The sequence below is a fragment of the Bos mutus genome, chromosome 20 (assembly GCF_027580195.1).
Source record: "Bos mutus isolate GX-2022 chromosome 20, NWIPB_WYAK_1.1, whole genome shotgun sequence".
NCBI classification, from domain to species: domain Eukaryota; kingdom Metazoa; phylum Chordata; class Mammalia; order Artiodactyla; family Bovidae; genus Bos; species Bos mutus.
The window spans coordinates 24,336,474-24,359,497 of NC_091636.1; the positions used below are offsets into that span (position 1 = coordinate 24,336,474).

Genomic DNA, 23,024 nt, shown 5'->3' on the forward strand with positions numbered 1-23,024 from the left:
ATTGAAGAGGTGAAATATCTAAAATAGTATCTGTCAATAATAATGGATCAATTTCATAAAAATAAGCTTATTAATGTCTGTTGGGTTTAGCTAAAAACAGAAGGCCTGGGGAAAGATCAGCCCAGGTCACTCTCACAGGCCCATAGGCTCCTTTTCACAAAAGTCCCCGTTGGCGACTACAAAGGACTAGAATGACCAGGAGACCCGGTAACCTCAGGCCTGAAGGGATAAAGATCCGGAGGGGAAGCATAGGCTTGTAAAGCCGAGAGGGACCCGAGTCCGCGCAACCCGCCCAAAAAAAAGCCAGATCTCCGGGATGAACCGAAGGGAGGCCGATGGCGGAGAACAGAGCACGCAAGGTCCCTCACCTTCACCACGGCCGTCCCCCGGCTGCCCTGACGACCACTGTCTAGTCCCGCTCCAGGCTTGTTTACAACCAGAGCAGCCATCCTAGAAGGAGCCTCGCCACTGAAGCAGCCGAGAAGGCCTTCACATGAGGGGCGGGGTAAAGCCACCTACCCAGAAGCCTCGGCGCTTGCCGCTGGCGCACAGGCGCACTACGACGCCGGGCGTCGCCGAGGCGGCTTCCTCGCACCTCTTCACGCCAGCACAGGCTTGCGAGTGGGAGCTTTGTTATTTTTATTGAAGAGTCTGGAGATTTTCTCCCTCAGACTTCCATCAGATTGATGGGAGGAGTAAAATTAAAGCAAAAAATAAGGGGCTAAAACAGAAGTAAGGTTTTGGGGTGAAATTCTTGCTCCACTTACGACCTTTTCTCCCCATTTGGAAAATGGACTGGACGAAAGGGGACTGCATCTCCCTGCATGCCATGCGGCTTTTAAACTACAAATCCCAGCATGCCCCATCTACAGCATTTACTGAGAGATGAAGGTATTTGCAGGGCCTGTATTGTCTCCGAGGAGTGATTTCTTGAAGTCGCGGTTTGTGATTGTGGCTGGAAAATAGAGAAGTATTTTATGTATAAGTCTCTAAGAGGCAAGAGATGGCTTTGGTAAAAAGAAGCCATTGAGTCGCTAAAGGACGTGGAAAGAAGAGAATTTAAGGCACCACCGGCAGAGAACAAACGATTGGGAATGTGATGCCCTGTCTTCCGGAACGTGCGCTTTCTGTTTTCTTCCGAGCTAAGTGAACCTCTTCAGCCTCCGTAGGCAGTGGGTTCAAAGTGCCGGTCAAAATGGAGGTGAATCCCCCCAAGCAGGAGCACCTGCTGGCCCTGAAAGGTAAATTTTTGCGAACCGGGTTCTCTATACACTGTGTTCTCCCCTTTTCTCACTAGTTCTTGCAGCTTTTGGCACGTAGACATGACCCCTGGGATGTAGACCTCGTCCTTCTTAAACAGTCAGTGCTCGCCCTCCTGTTCAGTTTCTTGCCGTGGAGCGAGAGGAAGCTATTTTCTTCTTCGCTTTTTAGGTTTGAGACCCCCTCTCCTCCCTGCGACTGGATGGAATATGCGTGCTCAGTCAGCCAGTCATGTCCGACTCTTTGCAACTCCATAGACTATAGCCCGCCAGGCTCTTTATCCATGGGATTTTCCAGGCAAGAATCCTGGAGTGGGTTGCCATTTCCTCCTCCACTTGTAATAAAATAGATACCTGGTAAATTACTTACCCTGGTAAATGTTGCTGAAGCCACCAAACAGATTTTAGCCGCAGATGCTGAAGTTCCCACCCTACCCGGGGAGAGCCCTTTGTGAACCGAGATGATTAATCTAAAGTGGTTTTTCCTCCTGTCTCGTCTCTTCATTCGGCAGTGACAAATTTACCAGGCTTCAACTTTACCTGTGAAATTAGACTAGTATTGTGCCAAGCATTTAGAAATGCGTAGTACTACAACATATAATTTAGGTTTGTTAAAACTCACTGCAGTTTACTTCAGAGTATTGTGTATGGGAAAATTCGTATCAATTTTCATTTTCTGTATACAGCATACAGTTTTGAGTAAGTTTGATGATTTGATTGGATTATTATTTAAGAGAACCAGCAGGGTATACTTTCTCTAAAATTCCTGAGATCTTAGATTGTTCTCTGAGATCTTTTATTTGGAATGCCTTTAGCTTTATTTTATCTGTTTTCTACTACCACATATGCACTTATTTCTTAGGCGCACTACTTTGTGGTTACCAATATCTTCTTGGACTGAACTGAGAAGATGCTTGGTAGACATGTGAATTCAGCTGAACTGCATTTAACCTTTCTTGTGGTATTCATTTTGAGGGATTCTTACCCCCTAACTTATGCTGTAAGCATCAGACATTCCAGAAGCTCACCGGTTTCATTTATACGAAAAGCATGTACTGATAGTTGGGGTTATCAGAACTGTCTCTGACTATGGAACTAAGAATTTTAAATGTTAACTAATAGTAAGACATGTGAGCTTAGCCTGAGCAAATGGCCTGGACTAAAATGGCTTATTTCTGAAAGAAAGAAAGAAAAGAAATTGTCACGTTTTTTAGCTCAGTATGTCAGATATGTAGAATATATATTGCTTCAGTTCAGTTCAGTCGCTCAGTCGTGTCCGACTCTCCGCGACCCCATGAATCGCAGCACGCCAGGCCTCCCTGTCCATCACCAGCTCCCGGAGTTCACTAAGACTCACGTCCATCGAGTCAATGATGCCATCCAGCCATCTCATCCTCTGTCGTCCCCTTCTGCTCCTGCCCCTAATCCCTCCCAGCATCAGAGTCTTTTCAGTGAGTCAACTCTTCGCATGAGGTGGCCAAAGTACTATATTGCTTAACTCTCAGTTAAACTTTTTCCAGATCACAAAGCTAGTAAGTGATTGAGGTGGTATTTCAACATAGGGCCTTCATCTTTCCAAGACTCTGTGTTGTCTCCAAATGAAGAAAAGAGCATTTTCAAATGCTCCTATTCCCTTAGTATTTTGATGGAAATTTGGAGAAGTTCTGTTAGCTACTAGATGTCATTTTATACACATTCAAGGATAAATTCCAGTGATGTGGAGGCTAACTGCCATTGTCTTTTTAGGCTGCTACAGTGGTCTTTCCCAGGTATTTTTTATTTTCAAAAACAGAAGGTTCCTGGGAAGGAGTATTTTGGCAACCTAAAAGGACAAGTTATTTGAAAGTCACGTCAGTTTCAGCTTTCTTAAAGCTCTTTGGACCCATTTTCTCCATTGTCCTATTTATCCAAGAATTTTCACAAGTTCTAATCGTTGAATGCCAAATATATCAGTTTAATATGTAAAATATTAAGGCATTCTCACAACTTCAGTGTCCCTGGAATACAACACTGAGTAAGTTCAGACAACAGTGAAATAATTCTCAATGTCATATCTTGAAATGTAAAAATGGAAAGAAGAAAAACTAAAAGCATTATTAAGTAATAAAAGAATATGCTATCTATATTTAGAACCATGTTGAAAATGGATGTTAAGAATCACAGTCATTTTGAATTTAAGAGTTGTCAAATCTGTTAGTGAACATTAACAGTAGAGAAAAGAATCATTATGAGATTGGTTACTTTTGACTTTTCAGAACATTGGTCAAATGAGTGTTGTGACATCATGACATGGAGCCTCCACTCACAGTCATCGTGGCAACAGGAGAACGTCATCAAGTAGTTCTCTGATGATTTTTGGAAGAAATGATTCAACCTCTTTTTTGTTTGTTTTTAAAATTTTATTTATTTATGGCTGTGCTAGGGCTTCCCTCATAGCTCAGTCAGTAAAGAGTCTGCCTGCAATGCAAGAGACCTGGGTTCAGTTCCTGGGAGGGGAAGATTCCCTGGAGGAGGAAATGGCAACCCCCTCCAGTATTCTTGCTGCATTATTGAACCTGCGTGTTGTGTACTGGCACTTACTTTTGATGACTTAATTTGGTGTAACTTGAAGACTTCTGTGTTCTAAGAGGAAAAAAGTAAAGCTCTAGCCTTCTTGTTCATCCTCCCAATTGGAATTCAGGAGCCAAGCTACTAAGGTTTTGACACTGCTTAAATGCCCCAATTATATAGATGAGACTTTGTCATGAAACCAGTTCCTACCTAGTCTGATTAAAATAAAAGGTTAAACCATTTTCATGTTTTCATTTGCACTTCAAGTGTTTACTTCTGAGAATGAAATAAAATCATTTAAGTATTATATTTGGTAGAATTCATGTAATTTTAAAGTATGAGAGGATCCATTTTCTTCAAGGTAGATTAAAAATTACAGTGATTTTCATTTTACTCAATTCACATCTCAGATTTTTAAGTACTATTGCATTTTTGTTCATTATCTTCATATGACTCTGCTGCTGCTGCTGCTAAGTCACTTCAGTCGTGTCCGACTCTGTGTGACCCCATAGACGGCAGCCCGCCAGGTTCCCCTGTCCATGGGATTCTCCAGGCAAGAACACTGGAGTGGGTTGCCATTTCCTTCTCCAAAGCATGAAAGTGAAAAGTGAAAGTGAAGTCGCTCAGTCGTGGTCGCTCAGTCGTGTCCGACTCTTAGCGACCCCATGGACTGCAGCCTACCAGGCTTCTCCTCCATGGGATTTTCCAGGCAGTAGTACTGGAGTGGGGTGCCATTGCCTTCTCCTCATATGACTCTAGTATTTTAAAAATCTTAATTTACTTTTTGTTTTTGCTATAGTGTTGATTATATATTAATATGTTAATATCAGTACTTCCAAATCTGTTACATCTGTTCAGTTAAATATGTTGATTGTTAGAACTTTTAGGCTAAAAGGATGTTAAGGGTATGTAATCCAGATTCCTTATTTTCTTGAGAGAAAGGACTTCCAGTTTTGTGGACTGCATTCACATTTATCAGTAGCACTCTGATAAATATCATATTAGAATTGGTTTGTTTTTTTTCTTTTTTTCCCTGCCTATCTGTATATAGGCTCTCCCTACCATATCTTATTCTTTGTAATACTTCCACTTTAGGTCCTGTTTACCTCTGATTTGGAAAGAGAGAGAGTCTTGTAATTATAAATTACATTCTAGCTCTGAGGAGCTCAGCTAAGAAATTTTCTCTTCATTAAGAATAGAAGGATTACTGCAGAATGACTACAGAAGTAATATTACATTATCGACCATATGAGAGTGATCCCACACAACTGCCAAAAATTGCAGAGAAAGCAATTCAAGACTTTCCTACACGTCCGCTATTGAGATTTATTCCTTGGTTTCCACGTGATGGGTCCAGACTTCCACTCAAACCTAAAAGGTCACCGCCTGGGATTTCTGAAGAGGCAGCTGAAGATGTGAGACAGTACTTAGCCATTTCAGAACGTAGTATTAAATCACAGAGTTATGATTGCACAGTAGATCTGTTGGAGTTTCAGCCTAATTTGAAAAGAAAGAAGCACTTAATCCAATCACACACGCTGAATGAACAGGCTAATTCTGGAAGTCTGGAGAAACATGCAGAAAAAGAAAAACGGCACAAAAAAAGGTCTTGGAGTGTATCATCACTTCCCAGCAGTAACTGTACTGAAAATGTTTCTCCTTTGTCTAAAAAACTGCAAGATAATCTAAAGGCACTAAATTTGCACTCATTTTATAGAGCAAGATGGACAATAGAACACACTATTTGTAACAACCAGACTCTGGAAGACATTTGGGCAAAACTCAATCGAATTATCAGGAACAATGAACTTCCATCTTGTAATGCTACAATTCAGAGACATTTAGGCCAGATATGGGTGTTCTGTGATATTATGTACTGTGAATATGTGGGGAATCTTCTTAAAGGAAGATTAGCTCTTACTGGGAAAATTAATTTATTTGTGCATAAATATGGTGTTATTTTTAGTATGTAATGAATTACAGTGATTGTCAAAAAAAAGAATTTCTGAATGAACTGAGTAATAAGTGAAACAGATAAATAAGTTTTTAAGTGTGTGGTTATGTATACAATTTGTGTCCCAGAAGTAAATATCAGGTGCATTCCTAGGTTTTCCAATTAAGTCAGGAACTTTCTGGGTTCTGCTTTGAGCAGCTTTCCTTTAAATGAATTGTGATGAATTATTACTCAAACTGAATTTAAAGGTAAAATGTTCTACTCTTTTTGTTGTGTTACTGCTTTTCCACTAGTTCTATTAGATATTCCTGTGAATTATAGTGAATAGTTTGGATTTTGATAAATTCACAGAATCTAATTTTACAGGATTTTTTCTTAACTCGCCTGAAGTGTAATGATTTTTTTTTAATAAAACTAAAACCAATTCTGTTGGGAATGATACTCATGTGACATAATGTAATTCAAATTGAAAGACCAGCCCATATTCTGCTTATTATGGCCAAAGATATGTAATAGACGATAGCTGATGTGTTGTTTTGAAACAGAAGTACAAAATGTATAATTTGTCTAAGACCGTAATATATCTTTAAGGCAATAAACATTTTTTGAAGTGAAGTATCAAATATGGATAAGAGATCGATTTATTCTTTGTTTAATACAGATAATTCAGTCTGATATTGGTAATGCTAATCACTAGTTCTCTGGTTCTTGGATTCACTGTGGGTTTCCCATAGCAAAATGTTAATGGGTTTACTCATCATTTTATAAAAATGTCCAAAGTTGTTATATAATAAAAGTTTTGTTAGAAAGTATATTTGACAAATTTGAATGCCTACCATGAAATAGGTGCTAGAGTAAAGTGGAGAAGGGACAAATGTGGACCCTGCCCTCAGAGCTAACATAGAGACACTATTATTAATATTTAAACTATCCGTAAAAAAATCAGTAAGACTATATTCATTAGGAAGGCAAAAACATGCTTGCCTTGTGGCACAGTGCCTGGCAAGATGAATGTGCCCTTTGGAGGGTTTCTCATAACCCATTCCTCTTGAGGCTCCTTAAAACCTGAGGAGTCTACCAGTTTTTACCTGAAGAGGTTATCTTTTCTAATTAGGTTTCACACTGTTCAAATACATTTTTGTTTTCAACTATTAGCACCTTTTTTATTGTCTCAAATGAGACTGCTCTGTAGAAAATAATCACCATGTACATGAATGCTTCCAATTAAAAAAATCACCAGGTATAGAGGGAGTTTCCAAGATAACTTCTTCAGTAATTACTTCCTCTTTCATTCATTAGTCATCTTTGCAGTCAAAACTGCTGGTGAAAAGTCAGAAATTATTCATTTTTACCAGTGAGCTTTGCAGGTGGCTCAGTGGGAGAGAAACTGCCTTCAGTCAGGAGAACAGGGTTTGATCCCTGGGTGGGGAAGATCCCCTGGAGAAGGAAATGGCAACGCACTCTAGTATTCTTGCCTGGGAAATCCCATGGTTAGAGGAGCCTGGTGGGCTACAGTCCATGGAGTCACAAAAGGGCCGGACGTGACCTACTGTCTAAACAACAGCAACAATGTTATTCAGTTCAGTTCCGTTCAGCCGGTCGTGTCGACTCTTTGCGACCCCATAAATCGCAACACGACAGGCCTCCCTGTCCATCAACAACTCCCGGAGTTCACTCAAACTCATGTCCATCGAGTTGGTGATGCCATCCAGCCATCTCATCCTCTGTCGTCCCCTTCTCCTGCCCTAATCCCTCCAGCATCAGGGTCTTTTCCAATGAGTCAACTCTTCACATAAGGTGGCCAAAGTATTGGAGTTTCATCTTCAGCATCAGTCCTTCCAATGAACACCCAGGACTGATCTCCTTTAGGATGGACTGGTTGGATCTCCTTGCAGTCCAAGGGACTCTCAAGAGTCTTCTCCAACACCACAGTTCAAAAGCAGGCAATCATAAACAATTTTTTTGTTGTTGTTCAGGTCTTACACAGCATTAGGTTGTTAATCAAGGGTTAAAAGTTAAGTAATCATAAGACAGGGTCACTTACATAGCCCACAGTGTTTCTTTTCTAATACATTCTTATTTTAAAATGATGATACACAGAACTGAAAATATTCTTAGGAATATTTTCTTATGAGCTTCTTATGAGCAGCTCTTTAATTCAAGAATCACATTAAAAAGAGCTTCTTTGTCTTCATATGTGGCAGATGTAAATTTCTCTAATTTACTCTATATAAATGGCTTTCTTCCCCTTTAGAAACAATGAAAAGGTGAATCAGAACTGGGAAAATGAATTTTACTGCAAATAGTGTCATGATCTTAAAGGAAGAAGCAATTCATGTCTCATCTTCCTAGACAGTACTTAAAGAATTGAGAGTCCACTGCCACATCTTTGAAGCCTTCTTAAGAGTATTTAAAACCTTACGACTGATGATTCTAGCACTAATAGTAGGGCTCAGCAATATTTGTAGGTTCCACTGTTAAGTCATCAATGTGAATAAGTTGAGGGGAAAAAAAAAACATGTACAGGAAGGTGAATCTGAGGGCATTTGGTGAAATGCCAAAGCATTTAGGGCTTCCCTGGTAGCTCAGCTGGTAAAGAATCCACCTACAATGCAGGAGACCCTGGTTCGATTCCTGGGTTGGGAAAATCCCCTGGAGAAGGGAGTGGCTACCCACTCCAGTATTCTGGCCCGGAGAATCCCAAAGCATTTACTCTAGGAAAGAGGCAACAATACCATAATTTTATTTTTCTCTGTCAATGTTATAAATGTTAATCCATTCCAAGAAAACAGATGTGAAGGGCATCACATGAATTTCTCAGATGAGTTCCTGCATAATGATTCACTTATTTAATCTGCTCAAAATATCCCAGATTATTCCACAGTTCACAAAATTGAATGCCTTAAGGAACTAGACAGGTAAAACTAAATATGGTAGGAACTCTAAGGATTCGACATAATTTTTTTTAATGTTCTGGCCAAGATAAATGTATATGCAAGTTGAACTAGCCTCATTCATTAATTAATAACATCAAGCCTACCTTTTTTAATATTTTAATTTATTGAAGACTTTAAAAAGTTTTATTTATTTTTTTTTTACAAAATTTTAGGTGAAATCTGAATTTCACAATCAAGTGTAAATCAAATGCCTGTATCCTCTTAAGGTTTTACTCTGTTTTCCTAGTTAAAAGTAAGAGTGAAAGAGATTTGAAACACTTCCCCATTCACTTCTTTTCCACGTCACTGATGTGCAACTGGTTAGTGTTCTGAGAGAGAGATGGACTTTGAATTCCCATGAGATGTTTCCAATAAAGCTTGACATTCCAGGTTTATGACCCTGGGCTTATAATAAATAATAGGGAAAATTATTTTTGAGCAGAATGAAGTCATCAGAGTCTAGTTCTGGCATCTATCTGCTTTATAATCTTTTATATATAAATTACCTTCTCAAGGCACCATCCTTATCTGTTATAATAGATAATGATAATTATCTATTATCATTAGAGGATAATGAGGAGGGTAGTGATAATTTCAACCTTATAGTTTTGAGAATTAAATGTGTCAGTACTTGTATTTAGCATAAAGTGTGGCACTAGTAAATGTTCAGCAAATATCAACTACACAAGTGACTTTAGAAATTTTAAGGTTAGCGTTTTTTGACTATCTCAGCAGCCATCTATTCACTATAACATCATTTAATGGCCTCAGTTCATGAAAGTTAAATCTTCAAAAATACCACACTTGAGGATTAGGATGAGGTGCTAATTCTGCCGGAACCTGTCTCAAGTGGCAAGGCTACAAAACTGAACATGATACATAAGAGCTTAAACTACAAGGAGTTTGAACAGGAGTGCTATAAACTAAGAAGTGAATAAACATATTTTGTGATAAATATAAGGTGCTATGAGAGGCGTGCAGAGGCTTCAGTAGTGGCGGCTTCAGTTCTCTAGAGCACAGGCTCAATGGTTGTGGCACACAGGCTTAGTTGCTCCGTGGAATATGGGATCTTCCCAGATCAGGGATTGAACCGATGTTTCCTGCATTGGCAGGTGAATTCTTTACCACTGAGCCACCAGGGAAGCTCCTACATCAGTAAAGTTTTGGATTTTAGATTTGAATGAACATTGTAATAAAAGTTCTAGGATTCATTTTCTGTAATAGAGTTTGTATGATTTTTACTTCTATATATGTTTGTCTTTATTTTGATGTGGTGAAAAGTCAATCTTTGGAAATAATTGAAAAAGATTTTTTAATTAGAACGTCCTATCCTTGCTAGATTAGGTGTAATAAATTTTCACTTTTTCTGGTTCTCTATTACTTAATTTTTGTCTACTACTTGATACATAAAGTATTTGATATTTGAAAGATAAACTAAATTTCATTTTTCCCAGATAGTGAGCCAGTTTCCTAATACCTTATAGTATTGATTGGTTTGGCTTCTTAAAATTCTCTAACATATCTGTAGGGTCTTATATTAATAAGCCTATTAGTTGATTATTGATTTACATGTTTTGCTGTCTGTTATGTCCAGTTTTTTCTCCAGTTAGTGAGCCAGTTTCCTAATACCTTATAGTATTGATTGGTTTGGCTTCTTAAAATTCTCTAACATATCTGTATGGTCTTATATTAATAAGCCTATTAGTTGATTATTGATTTACATGTTTTGCTGTCTGTTATGTCCAGTTTTTTACATGTTTTGCTGTCTGTTATGTCCAATTTTTCTCTATGAGAAAAATTTCTATAGCTTATTTTTGTTTTTCTAGATAAACTTTAGATACATTTTGTCATTTTCCACAAACAAATACTAGTTTTGGTTCGAATTCTATAAACCTACACATTTACTGGTATTTTCATAATGTTTACAGAGAATTAATATTACTTAAAGGGCTACTTACTGAACTTCAGTGACCCATGATTATAACACATGGATAAAGTTTACAAAAATCCTTTTTGCATAAAAGCATTGTTTCATATTCAAAATAGCACATCCTAACTTTTTTCCCTGTCAGACTAATATTGGTTAATAATAATTTGTTGGTATTGTTTACAGTGAAGTTACTCAAGATCTTTTTAAAATCTATTCTCCTACTATAACTTAAGTTTTCAAATTCTTTTATTTTCTACTTTTTGTATAATGAGACATATTACATTTGTGTATGATTTTTATAATTCCTTGGATTGTAAGTAAAAGCAAAATTGTTCTCTTTGTCATATATAAAATTCTTATTGTTACATATTAACATTTTTAGTAAATTATTGCTGTATAGTAATCTTGGGAAATACTTAATATTATACTAAGTTTAGGTCATATTTAGATTATATTTTACCATAGTATAAAATTGATTAACCTCATACATTCAACTTGGGAACACTGGCATAAAATATTAATATCTTCTTTCTTTTTTTCCCTACTTTTCTAATTGACAGTAATGCGGTTGACCAAACCTACTTTATTCACCAATATTCCAGTAACATGTGAAGAGAAAGACTTGCCTGGTATGACACATGCTTTATTCTTCTTGTACCTGGGAAAGAGTTGTATTACCTTGGGGATAAGCCTAGCCTTGCCAATCTTACACTAACTCTTTGCTGTATCCTTCATTGCTTGTTTTTGTACATGTAAATGTGGCCATCTGAGCAGTAAGTCTCACTCATAATCTATAAATCAAGACACTATTGATATCCCATGGCAACAGAGACTTTTGGTTTTAGTAAAAACACATTCCTTGTAATAATACTATTAAAATTTTGTTTATCCTCACATGTTCCATCAATGTATGTTAGCATTCCCTTTATTAAAAATTATTGGAGCTTCTATATTTTATATCTCATGACCTACATTTTCCTTTTTCCCTAAACTGTTCATTTTCTGTAGAAACAGAATTTTTTGGTGTGCATTGTTGTAATGAAGATTAGAAATTAGATTTTTTTAAATATAATTTTTGCTGTGAGATTATTTTTTTTAAATATCTCTCAAAACTATTTCTTCACATAAATAAAAGTTATTTACAAGATCAATGTTAGAATTTGATGTTTTTCTCTTTCTACAGGAGATCTCTTTAACCAGCTTATGAGAGATGATCCTTCAACTGTAAATGGTGCAGAGATTTTAATGTTGGGAGAAATGTTGACCTTACCACAGAATTTTGGGTAAGAATCGTATGCTCACGTTTGAAACACAGTAGCACTCTGAAGCCATTACAGATCATGTTTTCAAAAGATAACTATAGGATGGAAAAATGCTCATGATACATTTAAGTGGTTGAAAAAAAAAATTTAACAGAAAGTGTACTATTTGATTCTGGTTGTTTTTTTTTTTTTTTTTTTTTAAATAAATGCATACCAAAGTGTTAATAGCGGTTCCTAGGGTGGTAGAATTTTACCTTTCTTCTTTGGTGGTTGTGGTTTAGTTGCTAAGTCATGTCTAATTCTTTGTGACCCCATGGACTGTGGCTCCAGGCTCCTCTGTCCATAGGATTTTCCATGCAAAATATTGGGAGTGGGTTGCCATTTCCTTCTCCAGGATATCTTCCCTACCCAGGGATCAAGCCTGCATCTCCTACATTGCAGGCAGATTCTTTACCAACTGAGCCAGCAGACAAGCCTATAGATCTTTTTAAATGCCTGTGTATTCCTTTATTTTAAAGGATTCAGTCTCAGTGTCTTTCAGAATTAGCTCTTTTCTTCACCTTCACAGCCCTTTACCATCATAAGTTATTGGACTTGTCAGCTTATTAGGAACTCTAAATGTTTTATTCCTCTCTTGCTCTTAGTTATTCTCTTATTCTAGATTATTACTGAGGTAAAAGCCCCTGGTCCTGCTCTGTTTGCAACCAAGATAATTTTTAAAGGTTTATAGAATGTGGTCATTGATTAGTGTCTTGAGAGCTTAGAAATATATTCATGTAAAAAATGTTCATATTAAAATATTTTTATATAAACCTACATACATTTATATGTTAATATGCATTATATATAATATATACTAGGCTTCCCTGGTAGCTCAGCTGGTAAAGAATCTGGCTGCAATGCAGGAGACCCCTGTTCAATTCCTAGGTCGGAAAGATCCGCTAAGAAGGGATAGGCTATCCACTCCAGTACTCTTGGGCTTCCCTGGTGGCTCAACTGGTAAAGAATCCACCTACAATGCTGGAGACCTGGGTGTGATCCCTGGATTGGAAAGATCCCCTGGAGAAGGGAACAACTACCCACTCTAGTATGTTGGCCTGGAGAATTCCATGGACTGTGTAGGCCATGGGGTCGCAAAGAGTAGGACATGACTGAGCCACTACTTATAAAGTAATGCCACTAGTCATTTTGATTAGAATTAAGTTATAAAAATAAAATAAATTGGTAAAAATACTCTAAAATCAATAACTTGATCCCTTCTAGATTCAGGGCATAAGTTATTTCAAATATTGCCTTTTGTAGCCTCCTTATTAAGACTTTTAACGTGGATCTGATTTCAATGACTTATTTTTAGGAGGGCTATTAGTTTTGGCAGTAGTTGAGGGTCAAGTTACATAGCATGCTTTATAGATTAAATCTGTAATTTGAATTGTACTAGATAATGAGTGAGCAGCCTAGTGTAAACAAAGAAATATTGAAATAGTATTTCACCTGAGTTACGGAAGCCACTCTGCCATGACAAGGCTGTAATCCATGAAGGGATTACTATCCTTTAGTAACTTCTCTATTTGATATTCTCAGTGGTGCATAAATAGAATATTTGTGATAAAACTTGAATGGATTTCTGTCTAAAAATTTATTTTATTTCACAGGAATATATTTTTGGGAGAGACCTTTTCCAGTTATATCAGCGTCCATAATGATAGCAATCAAGTTGTAAAAGATATATTGGTTAAAGTAAGTGGCATTCTTTTTGGGGATAATTTTTTTTTTTTTTTTTTACTTTTTAATTTCTATTCTTAATGTTTTGAGACTTCATTAAAATACATGTTCGATACTGACTTTTTAATTGTTATTATTAGCAAGTATTAATTGAACACCCTAAGTTATCAGATATGCTTTGCATAGCATCATTGTTCCTTATCCTCAAAGTTTGTGATAGCTTGGATGAGAAAATATACCAAAGATAAATAGCACTTAAATTTCTGTTAATGATTTATGATTAACACAATAAAGGTTGAATTTCAGAGGAGAGATCATCACTCGGGATTGCATCATTCAGGAAGGGCTGTTGAAGGAGAGGGAACACAGGAAGGTCTTGAAAGAATGGCAGGGTTTAGAAGGAAAGATGAAAGAGGGGCGTGGCGATTGGAAGCAGGAACATAGGAATATGTAATGTGTTCTTGTAGCAGTGAACAGAATTCACTTAGTAAAAGCAAGTAAGGTTGTATAGATAGGTAGTAACCACACAGTAAGTGAGCATCTTGAAAGCCAGACTAAGTCTGAGGTTATTTTAAGACAGTGTGCAATCAGTGGAAACTTTTAAGCAGAGGTTCGTGTTGGAAGGCTAACACGAAAGCATTGTATGGGATGGTTTGTAGGAAATAAGCCAGTTAGAAGATTCTTACAGTTTTGAGAATCAAGAGATAGAATATGCTAGCTCATTTAAACACCTTGGATATATTCACAAAGAAAAAGAGCTTGAAAAAGAAAAAAATTCATTGTCAAATCTGTATTCACGTGGCATTTATAATAACAAATGAGACAATACTAATAAATATCCCACTTTGAAGTCTTTGCATTAGGAAATATTAGGTTAGAATTTACTGCAGAAAGCTTGTTAACTGATTTCTTTTTTAAATAAAATCTTTTTAAAAGTTTTAGTTCTTACAGACAAATCCACTGCCACTCCCCATGACTTAACATGATCTTTACTTTCTCTGTATTTTTCTTGACATTTGCTTTGAAGTTTTATCATAATTTCATTGATTTCATTATTTGACAAACATTTATTAATTGCCTACTGTGTGCCAGGCTCTGTGTTACAGTGGTGAAGAAGAGAAGACATCCCTTTTTAAATCCTGCTCATCCAAAAACCAATTTGGAGCATGAAACCTACCCTGTAATTGTATTCCCCTTCCTCAAGCCAGCCATCCATTCCTCCTTTACTCTGTATTATCTTCCCAAAACATTTAAATTCCATAGGAACAGAGATTTAGGTCTCTTTTGGTCACTGCTTTATCTCCAATTCCTGGAAAAGTCCTGGTGGTAATTAGGAAGTAAATGTTAAGTGCAGCAGTTATAACATGAAAAAGGAAAAAGGTGTAAGTGTTTAGCTATATATATATAATACATACTGTAGTTATGATTCATGTTTAACAGGTAATACATAGGGAAACAAACTGGACAGAAAGCCCATGGGTTTGACTGTTTTCTTTTCTTCCCCTCCTCCTTCTCTAATGTCTAAAATGTTAAAGAATTTTGAATTTTAGTTTCGTTGCTTATTAGTTGTATAACCTATGGAGATTTGTTCTTTCTGTGTTCTCTCACTTGTATGTAAAACAGGGATGGTACAATTACCTGCTTCAGGATTTATTCAGTCACTAAGTCGTGTCCCACTATTTGCTACCCATGGACTGCAGGATGCCAGACTTCCATGTCCTTCGCTCCCTCTTGGAATTTGCTCAAACTCGTGTCCGTTAATTCAGTGATGGGATCCAAACATCTCATTCTCTGTCGCCACCTTCTCCTCCTGCCCACGATCTTTCCCAGCAGCAGGGTCTTTTCTAGTGAGTCAGCTCTTTGCATCAGGCCAAAGTGTTGGTGCTTCAGCTTCAACCATCAGTTCTTCCAAAATCAATATTCAGGGTTCATTTCCATAAGGATTGATTGGTTTGATCTTGCTGTCCAAGGGACTCTTAAGAGTCTTTTCCAGTACCACAGCTTGAAAGCATCAATTCTTCTGCATTCAGCCTTCTTCATGGTCCAACTCTCACATCTGTACATGACTACTAGAAAAACCATAGCTTTGACTGTACAGACCTTTGTCGACAAAGTGATGTCTCTGCTTTTTTAATACTCTGTCTAGGTTTGTCATAGCTTTTCTTCCAAGAAGTAAGCATCTTTTTAATTCCATGGCTATAGTCACCATCTGCAGTGATTTTGGAGTCCAAGAAAATAAAATCTGCAACTTTTTCCCCTTTTCCCCATCTATTTGCCATGAAGTAATGGGACCAGATGCCATGATCTTAGTTTTCAGAATGTTGATTTTTAAGCCAGCTTTTTCACTCTTCTTTCACCTTAAGCAAGAGGCTCTTTAGTTTCTCTTCACTTTCTCCCATTAGGGTGGTATCATCTGCATATCTCATGTTGTTGATGTTTTTCACAGCAATCTTGATTCCAGCTTGTGATTGCTCTAGCCTGGCATTTCACATGATGTACTCTGCATATAAGTTAAATAAACAGGGTGACAGTATACACCCTTGATGTACTCCTTCCCAATTTTGAACCAGTCTGTTGTTCCATGTCTGGTTCTAACTTATGCTTCTTGACATGCATACAGATTTCTCAGGAGGCAGATCAGGTGGTCTGGTATTCCCATCTCTTTAAGAATTTTCCATAGTTTGTTGTGATCTACACGGTCAAAGGCTTTAGTGTAGTTAGTGAAGCCTTAGTAAATATTTTCCGGAACTCCCTTGCTTTTTCTATGTCCAATGGATGTTGGCAATTTGATCTCTGTTTCCCCTGCCATTTCTAAATACAGCTTGTACACCTGAAAGGTCTCAGTTCCCGTACTGTTGAAGCTTGTAGCAGGCATCAGGTGAGCAAAGTGCTTAGAACAGGGCCTTGCGCATGGTAGGGGCCCAGTGTGAGCTACTACTACTGTTTAGTAACTGAATATAATAGCAAAAGAGAGGGCACTAATAAATATCCACTTTGAAGTGCCTGCATTAAGAATGTTAGGTTAGAATTTACTGCTAAAAACTGAATTTTTTTAAACAAAATCTTTTTAAAAGTCTTAGCTCTTACAGGCAAAACCACTTCCACTCCCTGTGACTTAATGTGATCTTTGCTTTATCTGTATTTTTCTTGACACTTGCCTTGAAGTTTTATCATAATTTCATTATTTGACAAACCTTTATTAATTACTTACTGTGTGCCAGGCACCATGTTATAGCAGTGAAGAAGAGAACACAAGAGGTTCCTACCTCAATGCTGCTGCTGCTGCTAAGTTGCTTCAGTCGTGTCCGACTCTGTGCGACCCCATAGACGGCAGCCCATCAGGCTCCCCCGTCCCTGGGATTCTCCAGACAAGAACACTGGAGTGGGTTGCCATTTCCTCCTCCGATGCATGAAAGTAAAAAGTGAAAGTGAAGTCGCTCAGTCGTGTCCGACTCTTAGCGACCCCATGGATTGCAGCCTAACAGGCTCCTCCGTCCGTGGGATTTTCCAGGCAAGAGTACTGGAGTGGGGTGCCATTGCCTTCTCAATAGACCTTACATTTTTGGTAGGGGAGATGGAAAGAAACAGGTGGGCAAAAAATCATAAGGTAATTACAGATGGTAATAAATGTTACAAAAGAAATTAGCAGGGAATGTGGTAGAAAGTAACTTAGTGGGGGCAGGTTGCTAAGTTAGAGAAACTGGTTCTTTCTTAGTTGATGACTTTAATGTTGATCTCTACTTCTGCAAATCAGTTGGTTTCTGACTTCTAATGTTGTTTTGAATGATTGTTTACCTTTTAGTGCTATATACTAACACATGTGTACACATCTGTATATGTTTCTGTAATATCCATCTGTCTATATATAAATTTTAAAACCATAGGTTCATATGGATGCCCCAAATTCCAGTCCAGTACCAAAGGTTTCATTGTAGCCTTCTCACTTTTCTTATTTGTACATTTTTGTCCCCAAAGGTCAGAAACCTGTCTCTTGCTACCCATAATGTATATGTTTTTTGTTTAATCCTGGGATACACATAGAAGTTTTAAAGTTGCTAATCTGTACCCTTGCCAAAAAGCAGATGTTCAAGAGTAAAACATTTGTATGCCATTCTTTTTGTTTTTAGCTTTTGTTTGCCAAACTTAAATTGGTTCTTACTTTTCCTTTACCCTTGGTATGGTTGTGTTCATTTGCAGTAGAGTTAGGTTCATTCGATGCTGTATGGATTCCATTTTGGATTCCCCCTACCTCATGGCTGATTTATTTATTTTCAGATGTGCGTTTGTATGAACCATTACTCTTTTCTAAGCATCAGAGAAATGTGACATCTCTACAGAGAGCTGTGTACAGAGAAGTGTCACTCTCCCTTCATCCCTACTGCCTTGCTTGCTCCTGTTCCCCTATTCCTTCTACCCATACTCACCCACAACCTGTAGGTAACCAAGTTCACTTGTATTTTATTCTCTCTTTCTTTCAAGGCTGATCTTCAGACAAGTTCTCAGCGTTTGAATCTTTCAGCCTCTAACGCTGCAGTGGCTGAACTTAAACCCGATTGTTGTATTGATGATGTCATACACCATGAAGTAAAGGAAATTGGAACACACATGTAAGAATTAATTTTACTACATCTCAAAGGCTTTTACTTATAACAGCCTTTATCTGAAATTTTTGCTTTATTTCCACTCATTATCAAGCCTGAGAAATTACTTCAGAAGGAGTTTTATGTGCCATGTTTACATGTTTGCCAGAAACAGACTTTAAACAAAATGTTTATTGTGTAAGGGGAAAAAAATGTTCATTTATCTCTAGTTTTATTTTTGCACCTGCAGTCTGACTGAAAAATAAAAATCCATGCTGCAAACCTTTAAAACCCAGGTAGTACTCTAAAAATACTTTTACAGTATGTTTATTCTTTTGAAATACTAACAACTGATGTTAATAACATTTATTTTTAAATTCACAGCTTTTCAGTTCTGGGTTTAACTATATAAATACACTCTATCCTGAGAGTTCAAAAGTAGAGAACCAAAATAAAACAAACTATGAGAGGAAAAAGAAATGTCAAATTCTGTATCCCTGGCCTGTGTAGGTATTTGAATGTGAATGCTCTGTTTTTCTTTGTCTGAGAGGCAAAAATGAACAATTCAGAGCCACCTAAAGTAATTTTAGATTTCTCTATCTGCCTTACCACTCCCACATATAGTTGATTCTCAAAGTCCTATTCTTGTTAATTATCTCTCAGTAGCCTCTCTTCATCTCTTCTTACATCACCATTTCTGTTTCTCTTTCTTATCTTAAAGAAGTACATATAATATTATCTATCATTTAATTCATTTTAGTGACAAGCTCTGTTTAGGCACTTTTTAATGTATATTCTGGGCTATCTTGGTGGCTCAGATCGTAAAGAGTCTGCCTGCAATGCAGGAGACCCAGGTTCGATTCCTGGGTCTGAAAGATCCTCTGGAGAAGAGAGTGAAAACTCACTCCAGTTTGCTTGCCTGGAGAATCTCATGAGCAGAGGAGGCAATCCATGGGATCCCATAAAGTTAGACATGACTGAGCAACTAACACTAATACATATTCTGTGGTTGGTATAAGCTTTGGTGTCAGATTTTCTGGAATTCAGATGTTAGCTCAATCATTTATTTAACTATGTGGTCTTGAATAAGTCACCTAACACTTCAGTGATCTCCCATTACCCTTAGGAAATTCTGACTTTATATAGTTTTTGCAGAGCTCTCCATACCTAATCCTTAACAAATACTCTCGTTCCACCTTTCATCATACTTCGCTCCCACTTTACACTGCGGTTATATTGGACTGTTTTACCTCTAAATTCCTCCACAACTTGAAATGTATTCTTCTCTTATAAAGGAATGCCTATGTCATTTGTTTAGTTTAATTTTACTTCTTCAAATATTTTTCTGTGTCTTTTGTACTTGAAATTATTCACTGAGTGCCTGCTGTTCCCATTAAAGTATGAATTCCACAAAGTTGGCTGTATCCTCAGAATTTAGCAGAGAAATAGTGGTTAACATTTGTTGAAATTGAGTTTATTGAAATGATAATAAATGTGTAAAATCCCCATTTTACAGAAAATGAGACTTTTGTAGAATTAAATAGCTAGTAAATAATGGCATGGAGCTCAAATCTAGCTTCAAAATCTGTACTTTGTTTCCAACCGTGAGTACTAGGAGAGCAGGTGTTGAGTTTTGATCAACTCTAAATCCCTAGCACCTAGTTTAGTACCAGGTACAAATATAAAAAAGAAATAAATTACCTATAATGTCACCTCCTAGCATAACCACTATTAAGATATTGGTATACTTCAGTCTTTTTATGTGTATATATAACAGATACGTATAAAGAAATAATATTTTGTAAAATTTTGATAAAATTACCCCATGGCTTTATCTTTTTTAATGCACCAAGAACATTTTCCCACTTGAGTCAGTATTCTTTGAAAAGATTCTTAAAATGATTTTATCTACACAGTTGGACCATGTACTGTAATTTGTTTACTCTGATGTTAAACTTTCCACTTGTTCAGTTATAAATAACACAGTGATGAACACCTTAATATTTCCTGTGATAGATTACTTGAAATGGGTTTACTATAGGAGCATATAAGCAGTTTTAAGACTCCTTTCCTGAAGGATTGTTTTCTCAATTTTTATAACCAGCAGCAGTATAAAGAGATTCAGTTTCTGTAAACCCTCAACAACCCTGTTATTTCTTGGAAAGAATTTTTGCCAGATCCTAAGATGGGGAAAAATCTTACCTCATTATTGTAATTTGTAATTTGTTTCTTTGACTACTTGTAAGGGTGAACATTTTCACATTTTTGTTAGTATATCATGGTACTGTGATTTATATATATATTCTTTTCTCCTGTTTTGAGTGAGATACTAATGTTATGCCTACAAAGCTTGATATTGTTAGAAGCCTTTTATCCCAATATGTTGTCCTTTTTTAAATTTTGTTTTAGTGTCTTTGATTTATCCAGTTTATAAATTTGTAGAGGTCATCCTTTCCATTGGATTTATATTAAAAAGCCTTTCCTCATCTTAGAATTTTTTTTTTTAATTTGTTATTTTCTTCTAGTTTATGTGAACTTATTTTTAATATTCAACTGTTTAGTTATCCTGGTATTTATTTTGTATCATGCTTCACTTTTTGAAGAAAAAGTTTCTGACTTCTGTCTTTAAAAATGGTATATCTTATTTTACTAATCATAGCTTTCTTGTTCATGGAAATACATCTATATCTACTGAAACTTTTTTTCCTGCCCTAGGCTCATTTGACTACACTTTTACATCATTGGTATATTTTTCAAATTTGTTGATAGAGTTGAAATGTAGTAGATTAAGTATTAAAAAACAAAATTGAAAAGATTCAGAAATCATTAAGACATCTTTCTGTTTCAGCTTGGTGTGTGCAGTGAGTTACACGACTCAGGGTGGAGAAAAAATGTATTTTAGAAAATTCTTCAAGTTTCAGGTATTAAATCTGATGGTGGGAAATGGTGTTTAGGTGCCTTCCCCCTGCCACCTCAGCCCCCGGGAAATTACAGCTATTTATCCGCAATAAAAACAGACTCCAAATAAAGCAAATACCCTAATGTTTTTGAATTTATCATGTTACTAGCAGTCTAAAGTCAGACTAAGTTAAATAAAAACAGAAATTATCATTGGCAGTATAATGTTTTTATTTAAAAAAAAAATTGTTTAGTTTTCATGCCTTGACAAAACATGCAAGAATCAAGAAGATGGATAAAATGACTATAAAGTCCAGACAAAATAAGTGTCAATAATATCAGATTTCTAAAGAAATATTTAAATGAAGGATTATTGATTTGGGTTAAGTAGACCAAGCTTCCTTCAGAGAAATCATGAGTCACTGAAATTGCAGTTAGAAGTTTTTATTAATACACAGTTTTCAAAGTCCATAATCAAAGAATAATTTAAAACCACTGTTTTAATGCATCTGTGTGTATGGATAGGGAAATGAGATGACCATATACAGTTATGTAGATTTAGATATGACACTATATATATTTTTTACTCCTCTGTACGTGGAAGAAAAAAATTGTTATTGCTTTGTTGTTATTGCTTTTGTTTTCACTCATCTGTTTAAGATTTTGCATGTCTTTTAAAAGAAAATAAAAGGTTTAATTGTTTATTTTGATAAATATACTTGGTGAAATATATAGAGAAAAATACACAAACATATATGTGTTCAGTTTAGCAAAATACTGTGAAGTGTAAATCCATATAACTCATGTAATTGTCACCCAGTCAAGAAATTATGGTAGCTTCTTTTAAAATGCCTTTGGGATTGTTTTGTTTTTACAAGAATATTGCATACCCATTTGAAAAGTCTGTTACAATTAAAATTGGAAAATGCCTTTGACAAGCATAAACCCAAGATTAAAAAAAAATAAGCAAAATAAATGGCCAACCAACAGTGTAAGAGGGTTCCCTTCTCTCCACACCCTCTCCAGCATTTATTGCTTGTAGACTTTTGGATCACAGCCATTCTGACTGGCGTGAAATGGTACCTCATTGTGGTTTTGATTTGCATTTCTCTGATAATGAGTGATGTTGAGCATCTTTTCATGTGTTTGTTAGCCATCTGTATGTCTTCTTTGGAGAAATGTCTATTTAGTTCTTTGGCCCATTTTTTGATTGGGTCGTTTATTTTTCTGGAATTGAGCTGTAGGAGTTACTTGTATATTTTTGAGATTAGTTGTTTGTCAGTTGCTTCATGTGCTACTATTTTCTCCCATTCTGAAGGCTGTCTTTTCACCTTGCTTATAGTTTGCTTTGTTGTGCAGAAGCTTTTAATTTTAATTAGGTCCCATTTGTTTATTTTTGCTTTTATTTCCAGTATTCTGGGTGGTGGGTCTTAGAGGATCCTGCTGTGATTTATGTCGGAAAGTGTTTTGCCTATGTTCTCCTCTAGGAAGTTTATAGTTTCTGGTCTTAAGTTTAGATCTTTAATCCATTTTGAGTTTATTTTGGTGTTTGGTGTTAGAAAGTGTTCTAGTTTCATTCTTTTGCAAGTGGTTGACCAGTTTTCCCAGCACCACTTGTTAAAGAGATTGTCTCTAGAAAGCCAGAAAGAAAAACACCAATACAGTATACTAACGCTTATATATGGAATTTAGAAAGATGGTAACGATAACCCTGTATGCAAGACAGCAAAAGAGACACAGATGTATAGAACAGTCTTTTTTGGACTCTGTGGGAGAGGGAGAGGGTGGGATGATTTGGGATAATGGCATTGAAACATGTATAGTATCATATAAGAAACAAATCACCAGTCTAGGTTCGATGCAGGATACAGGATGCTTGGGGCTGGTGCACTGGGATGACCCAGAGGGATGGTATGGGGAGGGAGGATGGAGG

General features: G+C 36.6%; 3 protein-coding genes across 6 annotated transcripts in view; 2 read left to right on the forward strand and 1 right to left on the reverse strand.

Moving 5' to 3' along the window:
• The window catches only part of TRIM23 (tripartite motif containing 23), a 35,709-nt gene extending 35,186 nt beyond the window's left edge, over positions 1 to 523 (reverse strand). The window contains exon 1 of the mRNA XM_005892778.2: positions 369 to 523. Within this exon, the coding sequence (XP_005892840.1) occupies positions 369 to 449 (81 nt within the window). The 5' untranslated portion in view covers positions 450 to 523. The remainder of the gene's footprint in view (positions 1 to 368) is intronic.
• Positions 524 to 1,098: 575 nt separating this feature from the next.
• The window catches only part of TRAPPC13 (trafficking protein particle complex subunit 13), a 34,285-nt gene continuing 12,359 nt past the window's right edge, over positions 1,099 to 23,024 (forward strand). For all 4 annotated transcript variants that reach the window (XM_005892779.3, XM_005892780.3, XM_005892781.3 and 1 more), the window contains exons 1-6: positions 1,099 to 1,241; positions 11,190 to 11,258; positions 11,813 to 11,912; positions 13,544 to 13,628; positions 18,093 to 18,220; positions 21,042 to 21,114. In XM_005892779.3, coding sequence (XP_005892841.1) covers positions 1,196 to 1,241; positions 11,190 to 11,258; positions 11,813 to 11,912; positions 13,544 to 13,628; positions 18,093 to 18,220; positions 21,042 to 21,114 — 501 coding nt within the window. In that variant the 5' untranslated portion in view covers positions 1,099 to 1,195. The remainder of the gene's footprint in view (positions 1,242 to 11,189; positions 11,259 to 11,812; positions 11,913 to 13,543; positions 13,629 to 18,092; positions 18,221 to 21,041; positions 21,115 to 23,024) is intronic.
• On the forward strand, positions 1,104 to 6,361 carry SHLD3 (shieldin complex subunit 3). Its single transcript, XM_070357529.1, has 2 exons — positions 1,104 to 1,241; positions 4,905 to 6,361. Exon 2 carries the CDS (start codon positions 5,024 to 5,026, stop codon positions 5,780 to 5,782), a length of 759 nt encoding a protein of 252 aa, XP_070213630.1. The 5' UTR covers positions 1,104 to 1,241; positions 4,905 to 5,023; the 3' UTR covers positions 5,783 to 6,361.